Raw genomic sequence first — 13,246 nt, forward strand, 5'->3', positions numbered from 1 at the left:
CATATGCAATTCTGATAGTCCCATAGCTCTACCCAAACACCGTGATACACCCCATCTTAATATGCTACACAGGGAAGAGACAAATGGAATGTGGGAACCAAGTCGACTCTCAATCGTAAAGCCTGTCTGCTATCAACGCATTAGCTTGCTTCTGAGAACCCGCTGATCAGGATGTTGTAGCTTACTGAACTCCTCAAATCTACCTCAAGCGGTTTTCTTGGAAGGACTGGCGACTTCCGGCTCGTCATCAGTGCCGAGCTCTGCGTCGCCGTTGGTGCCAATGTCGTCCTTGGACATGAACTTCGGCAAGCCCTGTGGGGTGTAGGACTTGTTTGGAGTGTACTTGGGTGTTGTAGACTCCTCAACCTCCATCTCTTTCACTTCCTCGCCTTCGGAGCTTTCGATGATGACTTCCTCAGACAGCGCGCTCTTGCGCGGTGGTGGACGCTTCCGCTTGACCGCTTCTTTGTCCTCTTCCTCCTCGTCAATGAGCTCTTCAGACCGACCACTCTTCCTGGGTCTACCCCGCTTCTTGGGGATTTGCCCTTTGGCCTTCAACTTCGCTGCTTTAGCAGCCTTCTTCTTGGCAGCCAAAGAGAACTCCTCGTCCTCATCAGAACCTTCTTTCTTCCACGCCCGACCTTTGCCCTTGAAGTGCTTGGGCTTTGCAGGCTCCGGCTCCGTTTCTTCTTGAAGCAAAGCCATGGCTTCTTCATCTAGCGAAGCCAGAAGGGCGTCATCTATATTCCTACTGATCGACGCCACCGACGCTCTCCTGCCCTCTGCAGTCGGTGATGTGTTATTCGATTCCTGGGCGTCCCCGTTTGTGGGCTCTACATCCTCAAACAGCTGCGAGTCGTGGTAGTATGGCCTCTGCTGTGCTGGCTTTCGTGTCCGTAGTCCGCGTCGAGTGGAGCCTGCTGACGCGGTGGTCGGATCTGGAGAAGCCGCAGCAGAGTCAACATCTTGAGCCATCTTACTACTAGCGCTGGGTGTGACGGTTCTGTTGAATGTGGCATTCAACTCGATTGCCTCTGCGACATTGGTGGGCGTGACTTCGGTGTGAGCACCTGCCTCGGCGGCTCCGCCTTCAATAGCAGAATCTTCAGACTTGAACAGGTTAGCAAATTAACCGTGAACCTAAAGACGAATACTTACGGCAGTCTTCGTCTTCGGTGTCTTTCTGGTGCTCAATTTGAGGATGTGGCTCTTCTTCGGTGTCTCTGACGCTGTTGCTGCGGTCGACGATTTCGGAGCTGTGACATGTTTTAGCAAGAACACAACAGACTAGCAAGCAATGTTTCGCGTGAAATGTCAAAGCACAAAGAGGTTCGGCACGGCCAGTATTTGGTGAACATGAAAAAACTACACAGGTGGGGTAATTAACATTCAAAATGGGTCCAAAATTCACATACCAGATCGAACAGGAAGAGGAGACACGATTGCAGATGCGGCAACCTCATCGATTGTAGTCTCCATCGGGTCCTCTAGCTCATCTTCGGGCGAGATGGTTTCTTCTGACTATGGGCAGGTTAGTGCATGCTGGGTAGCGAATAAACGATGAAACTCACAATAGGCTTCTTCCTGGCCTTTCGAGCAGAAGACTTGCGCTGGCCATTAACGGCGATGGCTGGTACTGTTGGCGTCGCGGTCTCTGCCCCCAAATCCTTACTGGCTTCACCTTCGTCGCTCGCCGAGGCGATGACCTCATCAGACTATGCTTGTCAGTAACTAGACGAAGGTATGCGAAGAGTACTCACGAGTGGCTTCTTCCGCGCTTTGCGCTTCTTCTTGCCGGAGGGACTCTGGTCTTCGGAGTTGGCCACGGCCGACGGTGTCGCAGACTCAGCCGCCCGTGACGCTCCATTACCGTTGGCAGTCGCATTCTTCTTTGGCCGACCAACCTGGCCACGAGCCTTGGTGGCTTGAGGTTTGGCCTTGACAGGTGGGGCCTCTTCGTCCTGGAACTTTTAGCATACGGTATAATTAGCTCATTATGACAATGACCTACAGTTGAATCAGACTCCTCAAACATGCTCAGCGCTGTGTAGTATAGCGAGAGACCACCAGTCATTTTTTGAGACTCGACCCATTCCTCGTATGATGGGGAAGGACCGTTCTGATTTGCTTCTTTCCAATCCATGAACTCCCGGTGACCATGCTTGTCTTCCCAGAAAACGGGAGAGCTGTCGCTAGACTTGTGGGTACTCTTCCTTCCAGATGCCGCGTGGCCGTTGGGAGCCATGGTGAACCGAGAAAAAGACACAATGGCAGCCAAGGTTGAGCGGCGGCCGTGACAAGCGCAAGAACAGGTTGCAGAAATTGACGCGGGTTGAAGATGCGGACGCAAAAATGCGCAATAAAAGATTGGGTTGACTAGAAGTATGGAATGAAGTGGCGCGGGAAGATGCGCGCGAGGTTGATGGTTGTTGTGAGGAAGTTAAGTTACAGAAGAGATCCAAGTCCGAGATGATCCACGTCTGGTCAACTGGTGCCACCTTAGCTTAGAATTCTCAAAGTCGCCAGGCGATAAAGCGGCCCGCGGCAACTACTTACCGAAGATAAGCAACTGACTGTTATTGAAGTCTGGCTCGAATTATGATGCTGATGTCGCTCAAAGTGGAGGGAGGTGTGGACAGTGGGATGGGCTTGTTATTAGCGCGCGGACCTCAAATTTGAGCTCGACCACTGATGGAATCGAGGCGTATCACCAACACCAGTTTCCCTTCTCAGCATTCATCGTGAAAATTGGAGGCTTGGCTGCGCATCATTGGCGCATACGACCTTTCACGTTCACCTACACCATTTTTAGCAATTGCGTGCTCCTTGGGAGTGCTCTAACGAGATTACTGATGTTGTGACCTGTCTTGCTACTTGTTTTAAGAAGGTAAGCGTCGCTACCGGAACTTTTATCATAATCTGAGTACCTGCTATGAAATCTCGGAGGAACTATGTACTTACTGCTGTAAGCTTGGGGGTCACACTGCGGCCGAGTTCCGCGATAGGTACAGCAGTGGTAAAAGGAAGTCATGTTCAAGCGCATGCTTCGAGACCCGCTGGCTCGCTCCCCGTATGCATTTGATTTTTCTCATTTATGATGTGACAGCCGCCTATATTGTCTGCGCAGTCCCATTCTGTAGTACGATATCAGCATGTGGGCGATCACACACTACAGCGGGTACGATAGCGATTGAATGCGATTTGAGCTGCGTCGTTGCATATCGTATTAGTTATTGCATTTATACACTACGTCTACTGCATCACCTCGTCAGCGACAAGTCATCCAAGTCACACACCAAACAGATAACGTGATCATGCCACAAGAGTAGCATTGAAATATCTTAAGCCTCATGAATGCCGTGGTGCCATCCCCAATCTCGTCGGCCTGGTATATACAAAGAGCAAAAAACGAAGCCTAAAGCTAGTCCATCATGAGACCAAACTGGCGTCGCAAACGCGCGAGCAGGAAAAATGCATAAAAGGCCACTGCGCATAATGCAGGATGGGTATACAAGGACGAGCCCTACCGCCTTCCCCGTGTAATAAGACAAATTTGCGCCCACCGGGATATGATGAGCAAGGTAAAGGAAAAATTACAAACGCCATAAGGACTTGTCCGATCTGCGGAAATGAATACCAATGGCGCAGAGTTGGCCGAAAGCAGTCGTCGAAAAAGCGGACAGGATAGAGATATGTCGATAGATGAAACAATGAATGCGAACGACTGCTTCTCAAAACCCAGAATGAGTGCCGGAAAGTCGAAATTACTGGAGATCATAGCGGCAGAGGATCCGCCGGTTCAACCCTCCAAAGCAGTGCTCCTAGAAAGATTCGGGTGGGCTCGGCATGCCATGCGCGCTACCATCCTCTTTCTCTGGCTCTTGAACGCTATGATTCTCTCTTTGCACCGGTTCAAGCTTCAGCTTACCGATGGGTTTACCAATGCCCTTCATGAAGCCACCCTGATCGTTGCCATTGTCATCCTTCTCCTCGTCCAGCTTACGCTTTTTACGAGCCATTTGTTGCTGCTCTCTGAGAGGGCGTTTCCGAGGACTGGAGATCTTGCCTGTAGGTGGCAAGCGTGGCTTAGGGAATCGCTGCTTCGGAGGAAGATCATCATCCTCGACAAGCGGCTGGCTGTTGTTGTCATGGAGTTTACCCAAGAGCCAACTTTGGAGAAGACCAATCTGGTTCTCAGCGGTCTGAACGGTGACAGGCTCGAACTTCGGTGGCTCAGGCATAATGACACCAGTAGTAGTAATATTGCTGTGAATATTAGTAAGAACCTCATCAAAGCATATCGCGAAACATACCTGTTGTCCTGCCTGGCATATGCATTGTGCACCCTGTTCTGTAGTAGATGCAACGGGACGCTGGAAGTAAGTCCGAACTCGATGTCAAGACCGAGCTCTTTGAAACCGAAGAAGTCTTCGCCAATGTCTTCTGCGAAGTCTCCACCCACGAATTGCTCGCTACCGTCGTTGAAGGCACCGGCCCCGTCAGCACCGGCGTTATCCATAGCTGGTCGCAGGAGTTCAGCGTAGTATGATCGCATCCTATCATGCATGCCACCGAGCTTGGTACCAAGCCTCTCAACATCGTCCTTGACATAAGTCTCGAGAGACTCAAGATCGACACCATTGGCGTGCAAAGAGTGAAGGACAGCTTCTTCTTGAGTAAAGCGTGGTGTCCAACTTGTAGCCTGTCCGTTGGGAAGAGTGATGGGGACATCTGACTTCATCTTCGGTGTTTCGCGATATACCCCGAGACTTGCAACAAGATTCTGGAAGAATTTCGCCGCAATGTCAGTAACGGCATCAAGAGCTGATGGCTGGAACTCTTCGAAACCAGCATGATAAAAGACTTTGCCAACGCTGCGTTGTAAGGCGGCGCGACAGACATAGGGGGCCATGATCGGCCCATCCTCGGATGTGACTGTTGGCTCGATGTCTGCCTCGTGGAAAGGTTGCGGTTCATATCGTTGAAACTGGTTTTGGTATAGCTATACGAATTAGCGGTCGGTATATTCCTTCGAATTTCGGATACAAACTTACCTGCGATTGGATCTGCATCTGTTTGACGATGCCGATCTTTGCGCATATCTTCCTGGTTTCTTGCAGTATGTGGTTGTTGTCATCGAACTTGTGAACCAAAGCACTGTCTGGCGATACGAACTGCCCCTTTGGCAGAATACGCATGTACTCCTCAGCCTGAGGAATGACATAGCCCTCGGCGTCTTCAACCCATTGCAGGCGTTCAGAAAGGTCGGGAATGGCGCACACAGGGTCGTAGTAATCCGGAATCTGGCGCTCCTCTTCCCCTTCGATACCCTCGGCGAGTGACTCACCAGCAGTGGCCTGAACGCCGTCTTTTCCGTCCGGAGCGGAGACGGCCCCGCTTGCAGTTTCTTCCTCGATAGCTTGCTTTCGGTGTCGTAGCCATCTTCTCATGCCAGCTTTTGTGCGTAGAATAGCAGGTTCATCTGGCTGTAGGTGGTCGTCACGGAACAGTCTATGCCTTTCTGACGCAATGATTGCTCGATCTCTTTTCGTCACTTGTTTCCATGTTTTGTATTCCAGATCATCCAAATCAGCATCCTCTTCCAGAACATCACTGACCGAGATACCAGTGCCGTCAGCCTCCGAAACGTCGGCTTGGCTACCATTCACGCCGTTTCGCGAAATGCTGTTCGCTCCCAACGGTGTCAATGTACCGGGTGGGGGAGGTGTCGAAAAGCCGTTGACGCTGCCTTCCATTTCGGAGTCTGCTCGAAGAAACTCGTTCTTAAGATTGGACACTGCGTTATTGAGAGATGGAGCTGATGGTTTTGTTTCAGGTCCCGGTGTGTCCTCCAGACCTGCTGGAGGGGCCTTTCTTGCTGTACTTGAGCCTTTGCCTCCCTTGCTTGGTGCCTTTCGTCCTCGTGAAGCCATGATAGGTTCTTCGTCTTCACTATCGTCGGCGCCGTCGGCATCTGCATCGCCATGACGCATTCTCCGTTCCTCTGCCTCGACTTCTGCACGATCGCGAACAGTGATGTCCGGGATAAGGGGTACGAGCTTCTCGGTTTCCTTCTTCATGTGTAGTGCCTTTTTCCGGAGAAAGTGACTTGGGTCCGCGTTGTACTTTAAGCAGTTTGACCATATGAGCATAAGATCGTCGACGAATTCCTTCTTGGACTTGTATTGGAGTTGCTTGAGCTTCTTCATCATCGTGCCAATATCCATGGGCTGCTTGATCACGTTGTAGTAGTCCGGTGCCTCTCGTTTGTTGACGCGTTGAAGGAAGGGGTGAGCATGCTCGTTGGCCTTGAGTTCCATGAGAACCTTCTCTGTACTCTCGTATAGTTCCTCCTGTCCAACACGTTCTTCGTTTGCCCATTTACTCCTGTTCTTACGGACTTCGCTAATAAGGCTTCGGAGCTGCGCATCAGTCGCGTGGACTTTGTCTCTTTGTGCGTCGATACGGGAGATGAGGTGCTTGAGTGTGAGACTGGAGGCGCCAAGGTTAGTGGTGCTGAGAGTGCCTTGCTGGGGGGCGACGACGACGCTGTTGGGGGGTGCATTCGCAGGCGTTCCGGACGTTTCTATCTCTACTTGACGGTCGAGTTCGTCAAGCTTCTGCTGCTCTAGCATGGCGTCACGATCACTTTCCAACGAGTAGAACATTGTCTGGAAGCTCCGCCTGGCCGCATCCTCGGTCGCAATCTTATCCTGTTGTAGCTTCTTGCGCACATCGTCTGATGTCTTTGTATGGTCCGACGAAGGTGTCCCGGTCCGGTCGTGACCTGACTTGTTCGATATGGAAGGAACGCGGAGGAGGCTTGGCGTGCTGGGAGCGGCAGCAGCAACGCCATTGGCAGCGCCTTTTGAGTGTAGCGGCGAGGTGCGGGTATCGTCTTCGTCTTCGTCGTCTTCATCGTCGCCATAGTCGTCTTCGTCGATTGTGCGGGTCAACTTCTTCGGGGTGACGGCCGGTCGCGCGTCATGCGCCGCCGCATCCCCGGATGACGGGCGCGGCTCGTTGTCCAGGGCATCAACAGCATCACCCTCGTACGTGCCACCGATCACTGCAGAGAGACGCGCTTCTGTGCGTAGAAACTGTTCGCGCCATCGCGCCGCGCGGGGGTCTTCCTCTCCCACCATGTCTCCGTCCCCCATGTTGATCGCGTTGGAGGCGTTTGACATGGCCGCCTCATCATTCAGCGTCGCATTGGGGGTGCGTAATCGAGTCGCGTTGGGCGGTTGGTGCAGGTAGCGGGCATGGCTTGGGCGTTCTCGCGACGATGGAGGATATGGGGAAGCGCTGAAGGACATCGTCGTCGTCGGCTGTGGGGGGTCTTGGCGGTTCGCGACCTACGGGGAAGGCGCAACCAGAGGGCGACGTCCCAACTGGTCCAGGTGTCGCAACGCGATAAAATCAAGCATGGAAGGAGCTACCGGTCGAGCGAAAGGTTTGCCGATGACTGCGAGATGGAAGAGGGTATTGGGGCTCGCGTCTTGATGGCCACAGATACGGCCTTTGATGAACGAACGTGGTGTTAGGGTTGTAGGTGGATGGGGGCTATTCCTCGTCCAGCCGCCTTAGCGTTCTGCGCAGTCCAGGGCCCGCGTCACCTACCTACTTCCCAATATCAAAGTGCTGTGACTGCTGTATGTACGCATCGCAGTGTTTCTACCATCAAGATCAATTACATCTACGCCAATGTCTCCGATTTGTCCTCGATCGTCTTGCGCGCACTGACTTGGCTCCGACGGTGTCCCTAGGGGGTACCTAGATTACCATTACTTGCCAACTTTGAAGTATCGCACGCCTTCTGGGCCAGCACAGAGAACTACTTCGATGACTTTTGCTGTTCTTGTCCTTGCAAGTCCCTAAAGAGTGGCCCGAAGTTATTCGCTGGACATGATGCTACATAGGTATGCTTGCCGTCGGTACGACACCCGAGTACCTCTGGGGTACATCATGTATGCAGCTCAGATCGCCTACAGCCCTACCTATGCTACCTGATAGTCGCACACCGTATATCATCGGGTAATCATTCAGAGCGATCAGGTTTCCAGATATACACCTACCGTATCAGTAATGCAGCACCATCGAGGAAGGCTTCTCACGCATCTGCCCTGGCAGCCGAGACTCTCCATCCCAAACCTAACCTCAAATGTAGAAATAGCGCCAGGTACACAGATCACAGACCTGGGGTCAATCAAAACTACCCGCCCCTACCCGCAGCTTCCTAGGTTGTCGATTTTCACAGGTTCCACACGTGATCGACAGCGGGAATACCGAAAGCCGTTAGCCGCTTTCTGCAAGCCAGTTCCGCCAGAATGCCAGCTTGTGGCCGCATAACGACGCTTGGTAGCTCTTGCCGCCCGCTGACTGCAACTCTCCGATTTTTAGGGCTGGAAATGCTCCTCGAGTGCTTATAGTCGCTGCTATACAAAGTCACCATGCGCATCCGGAAGCCATTTGCTGGTAGGTCGCACTTGCTGTTTCCTACGTCAGAGAGCTCGAGGCACAGCGCTCAAGCAATCAACCTGGGAATGGACGTGTTCCTCGAACTTGCGCTCTGCTTCCGTATCATACCAAGCTAATGTCTATACAGGTGCCTTCGTAGCCCTCATCTTCATCAGCGCCGGCGCCGGCTTCTCCCCACCCGATTACAAGATCCCCTCATACAAGCAATCGGATAAAGCACTACACTTCATCGCCTTCTTCCTACTCACACTATGCTTTTACTGGATACTAGAAACGAGTAGGAGGAAGGTCTTGCAGCTCACCTTTACCGTGTGCACGATTGGTCTGGGAGTCGCAAGTGAGGTCGTACAAGGGCTGTTGCCTGTGAGTCAATACATGGGAGGAACAATTGTACAAGAAGCTGACACATATCAAGATACATCGCGACTTCGATTACTACGACATCATAGCCAACGTTCTCGGTTCGCTCCTCGCTCTCGGCCTATGCAATTGGTACCACAAGCGCATGCTCGAGCGCAAACGGGCTGCGCGCGGATATACAGCCGTCGCGGGTGACGAGGAGCGGGATATTGAGTTGGGCGAGAACCCCGAAGGTCAGGAATCTGGTGTTGTCAGAACTACAGTGGACGAGGAGCTTGAAAGATGGGACGAGAACGCGGAAGACTGGGAAACAACCGAACCCGAGCCGTCGAATGGAAAGAGTCTCGAAGATGGGGGTGATTTGGGCGAGGGCAAGAAGCGGAACGACTAAAATGACGGCATTCTACGATGTTTGGGACAACGAATTGGCTAGAATTGGCGAAATGGAGCATGGGATATTGCAGTTCATCATCATGTTTGGAATGCCATCTAGGTTGCATACCCACTGTGAACGCAGAGTGAGCTCGATCATCAGGACCTTATGCGTAGTCAGTTCCCAACGTAACATCACCGCAGCAAACGTAGGGTTGGTGCAAGTCGACTTGGATATTCGTTTACAAGTTCATAGCTAGCTCTCGGTGCTGCTTAGGCAGGCAATCCGAGCGAGCATTAACCATGATTCGTCATTTAGTCTGCCCTTCCTTCTGGAATCATGCATTTTCCAGTATGACATTCCGAAAGAACCCTAAGACCCCACACCAAGCGCCATGATCATTCCGTTTTCGAACCACACTCCACTTAAGCAGTGGTAGTCTTAGCAGCGGCCTGGTTGGGGTTGATCTTCTTTCCGTCCTTGTTGTACCTGACCCTTGGGGGAGGGGCCCTGTTGCGGCGGCCTTCGCGCGAGCGGACACTGCGAGTGTGTTAGACATGGGCTCAGCCGAATCCTCGTGCGGGCTCAACGTACCGGACGATCTTGCCGTGGATAGCGCAGGAGACGCAGTACTGGAGCTTCAGGTACATCTTGGGGACGGTGTACTCGGGGAATACGGAGGCATCGGAGATATCACCTGCGTGGCGTTAGTCTTCAATTCCCCAATGCCGCCCCTTCTGTTTTGTAGTGTGACGCGGTGCGAGCGTGGCCGGGAGACGTACGGATGGCAGCGGACTCAACCATGTTGCGGATGGTGAATCTCTTGATTGCCTTGTCCTTGGGTGTGCATCGCGAGCAGTTGGAGCAACGGATGGGCTTGACGTGGCCGCGACCCTTCTTGTTTCGGCCGTTGGACGCTCGCTTCTTAACCATGGCTGCTGATTCTATCGAGTTGTGTGAGCGGGATTTTGGGTTGAGGGAACACGGGGAGCGTACTGAAGATGTATCTAGAAGTCAGCGGTGGGGGTGTTGTCGTGAGAGTCGTTCCTTCCTGACGTCGCGCACTGTGTCGACGAAATTCGCTTAAGCGGATCTAATCTTATCTCTTGGCGTACCGCGCGCTAGCCGCAGCACCCACAGCCTCCGCGCAGCTTCACTGTACGAAAGTGAAACAAGTCTCAAGGCAGTGAAGATTCCACTGTTATTACTATTGTTGTCCTCGGAAAGTAGGGATACGCGTTCACTCTTGGAAGGGCGCTTTGGCAATCATGCAAGGACCAGTATGTTACGCTACCAGCCATATTGATTACCCGAAGTTCTTCCCCCGCCGTCAGAAAAGCTTCGAGGACATCATGAGAATGATGTTGGCCGTTCTTTCTTTCTTCGACGACTTCAATGATGCACGACAGGAAATATAACGATGGCGTATTTCTGTGGGACGTGTGACTACTTAAATTTGAACTTGGCACACCCTAGAGCTTACGTTATGATCAGGTCGTCTACTTTGCATGTTCTCATCTTAATGTAGGCTGCAGGCCTATCCAGATTTTTTGTTGTAAGAGGTGGAAGTAAAATGTATTTCAATCTGACTGCCAAACTGCTAGGAAACACCCAGGGATCTATGGGATATCAGGTTATAACAAAGGAAACAATGCATTCTCGCTCATACTCCAACACAAATTACCTAACGTCCACCCAATTCTTACCGACTGGCGCGGCCAAGCACAAACACACCGACGATGACAACAGCTAGTACACCGATAGCTCCAGGAAGGAGAAGGTCGTTCGGTACACCAGCGATGATCTCTGGCTGTTGCGATATAGGTACTGGCTGATTACGGCCTCGTGATCTAGGCTTCTCTTCCTCTTCGTCAAAGTACTGTCTACGTTCGCGAAGAGACGACTCAGGCGGTGTGACAGGCTTGGGCAGCGCAGGTTGTGGGTTGACCTCGGCAGACATTGGTGCCTTTTCAGGATGGTGCACAAAGAGATCTACCTTCTCGCGATGTGCCATGCGGGATAGACTAACAGCCTCAACAAGATCGTCGTTGGTGGTGATGGAGATTGTGTCTCCCTCGTTGTCGAGATAGCTCAAAGCGAAGCCACCCCGGGAAACCTTGCCGTCATCAAAGCTCGGTACGCCTCCTATGGCCTCGACTTCTCCTCCAAGCTTGTTCGCTACATTGTGGATGAGCTCTTCAATACCAGCAGATACAACGACCTGCAGACGGTGAACGCGACCACTTGGAGCTTTGAACTTGAAAGGGAACGGCATGTCCTCCATATGAGAGGGAGGAATACTGGCGACAGCAGATGCGTCTGGTGAGTCCCCGTGATGAGAGGCAGACTCGTTGGGTAGTACGCTATCGCCACGGTCCATTAGGCCAGGGCGATCATGGTGGGAGACGTAGGAGCGATGGTCGTGGACGCGACTCCCACCCTCGCCCGACATCATCGACTCGGTCTCGTTGTCCAGAGACAGCCAGAACTTGTTCCACGCGGGACCTTCGCTGTCGGTCGTGCTGATGTTGTTGATCTTCAAGGAGTTAGCAATGATACTTTGACAAGCAGAAGTGGGCGTACCTGATCAAGAGTGGCGTAAGTCAGCTTGAGAACATCGACCATTCCAACAATCTCCCCTGCGTCGCTCATGACAGGCAAGTTGAGGTAGTGACCATCTGCAAAAGTCAGCAATTATTCGAAGAGCTATAGATCTAGACCCCTTACCATGCATCTTGCGCAGAGCGGACTGGATGCTCATGTCCATAGGCGCAAAGTCGGGATGCGGAGTCATCACTCGTACGACACTGCAAGTCATCGGGTCGAGCCCCGCGGCAATCACACGCAAGACGACGTCCTTGCTGGTGAAGATACCGGTGATGGAGCCATTGTCCTGCACCAGAACAGCGGTTGTGTGGTTCTCCTTCATGAGTGACGCAGCTTCCTTGACAGAAGTGCGCACGGATACGGTTGTTGGGGGCAGGCCAGTCAAGACAGACTCGAGAGTAGGACCAGACATCTTCTGACGAATAGCCTCGACGTACTGAATGATCTGTTGCGGCTGGCTGGAGCCCATCTCGGCCTGCACACCCTCCAGAGCATCATACAGCTTGCGCGAGGAAGCGTAGGCGCGCTCCAACTTCTCCATGGCGTCGTAGAAACATTTGGTGATGTCCAAGATACCGGAAATGTCGTGGTTTTCGTCCTATCCCACGTCAGTTCACCCGCGACGCATATTTATAGCCCAACATACCATGACGGGAAGGTGGCGGAAGCCCTTCCTGACCATGAGATCCAAAGCATCGGTCGCACTTGTGTCGGTCTTTGCGCAGAGGGGGTTCTTGGTCATGATCTCTTCGATTGTGACATCGCGAGCCTTGATGCCGGCGCCAACGACGCGGAAGGCCAGATCCTTGGCCGTGAAGATACCCGCAATACGGTCATCGTCGTCGGTAACTAGGACACAATCCTCGCGCTTAGCTGCCATCAACTGCGCAGCCTCGGCGACTGAGGTGGAGGGCTTGATCTGGAGCGCGGGGGAGGGCTTCAAGGCGAGGACAGTGCCAGGCGGGGCTTTCTTGGAGGGTCGCACGCGGCCGCTGGGGTTCTTCTTTTTGTTCAGGTCGGTTTCGATCTTGCGGCGGATGGCCTAGGCATCATGAGTATGTGGCAGTCCATGGCGAGCAGGGCAGCTTACGTCGTCGCGCTTCGACATTTTGGCACGACTGGCGCTGAGCGAAGAGCCGCCCGCATCGCTCTGGGCAACATGAGAAGCATGCGTCTCGAGAGCTGCTGGTCGCGGGATCCCCGAGGGGCTGTGGGGGAATTGCTGGGGCGGGTGCTGGTTCTTGGGCTTGGGCGTACCGCGCATAGTCCCCGTATGCGACATGTTGCTTTTGACCGAGACGTGGAAGTCGGGTTGTTGGTGAGGGGTCAATAGAAGCAAAGTCGTGGTTGCCAGGGTAGACGCAGAAGGCGCAAGCGACGAGGCTAGCTAGACCGCTCTTCCCCTGGCCTGCTGCCATTGCACATGCG

At 52.9% G+C, this 13,246-nt stretch overlaps 5 protein-coding genes across 5 annotated transcripts; 1 reads left to right on the forward strand and 4 right to left on the reverse strand.

Moving 5' to 3' along the window:
- Nucleotides 1-204: 204 nt before the first annotated feature.
- Nucleotides 205-2,245, reverse strand: J4E87_004116 (uncharacterized protein; the record flags this gene model as incomplete). Its single annotated transcript, XM_049375739.1, has 6 exons — nucleotides 205-1,110; nucleotides 1,159-1,256; nucleotides 1,416-1,521; nucleotides 1,572-1,715; nucleotides 1,761-1,961; nucleotides 2,012-2,245. The coding sequence occupies 6 exons, from the start codon at nucleotides 2,243-2,245 to the stop codon at nucleotides 205-207; spliced, it is 1,689 nt and encodes a 562-aa protein (XP_049234724.1).
- Nucleotides 2,246-3,821: 1,576 nt separating this feature from the next.
- On the reverse strand, nucleotides 3,822-7,316 carry J4E87_004117 (uncharacterized protein; the record flags this gene model as incomplete). The annotated part of the gene is made up of 3 exons (XM_049375740.1): nucleotides 3,822-4,266; nucleotides 4,314-5,002; nucleotides 5,055-7,316. 3 exons carry the CDS (start codon nucleotides 7,314-7,316, stop codon nucleotides 3,822-3,824), a joined length of 3,396 nt encoding a protein of 1,131 aa, XP_049234725.1.
- Nucleotides 7,317-8,450: 1,134 nt separating this feature from the next.
- On the forward strand, nucleotides 8,451-9,229 carry J4E87_004118 (uncharacterized protein; the record flags this gene model as incomplete). The annotated part of the gene is made up of 3 exons (XM_049375741.1): nucleotides 8,451-8,475; nucleotides 8,606-8,841; nucleotides 8,894-9,229. The coding sequence occupies 3 exons, from the start codon at nucleotides 8,451-8,453 to the stop codon at nucleotides 9,227-9,229; spliced, it is 597 nt and encodes a 198-aa protein (XP_049234726.1).
- Nucleotides 9,230-9,636: 407 nt separating this feature from the next.
- Nucleotides 9,637-10,512, reverse strand: RPS26 (40S ribosomal protein S26; the record flags this gene model as incomplete). Its single annotated transcript, XM_049375742.1, has 4 exons — nucleotides 9,637-9,751; nucleotides 9,806-9,908; nucleotides 9,994-10,155; nucleotides 10,506-10,512. The coding sequence occupies 4 exons, from the start codon at nucleotides 10,510-10,512 to the stop codon at nucleotides 9,637-9,639; spliced, it is 387 nt and encodes a 128-aa protein (XP_049234727.1).
- Nucleotides 10,513-10,913: 401 nt separating this feature from the next.
- On the reverse strand, nucleotides 10,914-13,100 carry J4E87_004120 (uncharacterized protein; the record flags this gene model as incomplete). The annotated part of the gene is made up of 5 exons (XM_049375743.1): nucleotides 10,914-11,747; nucleotides 11,795-11,889; nucleotides 11,939-12,416; nucleotides 12,465-12,860; nucleotides 12,909-13,100. The coding sequence occupies 5 exons, from the start codon at nucleotides 13,098-13,100 to the stop codon at nucleotides 10,914-10,916; spliced, it is 1,995 nt and encodes a 664-aa protein (XP_049234728.1).
- Between the last annotated feature and the right edge of the window lie 146 nt (nucleotides 13,101-13,246).

Source organism: Alternaria ethzedia, assembly GCF_023757985.1.
Source record: "Alternaria ethzedia strain BMP 0044 chromosome Unknown scaffold_7, whole genome shotgun sequence".
Taxonomy (NCBI): Eukaryota; Fungi; Ascomycota; class Dothideomycetes; order Pleosporales; family Pleosporaceae; genus Alternaria; species Alternaria ethzedia.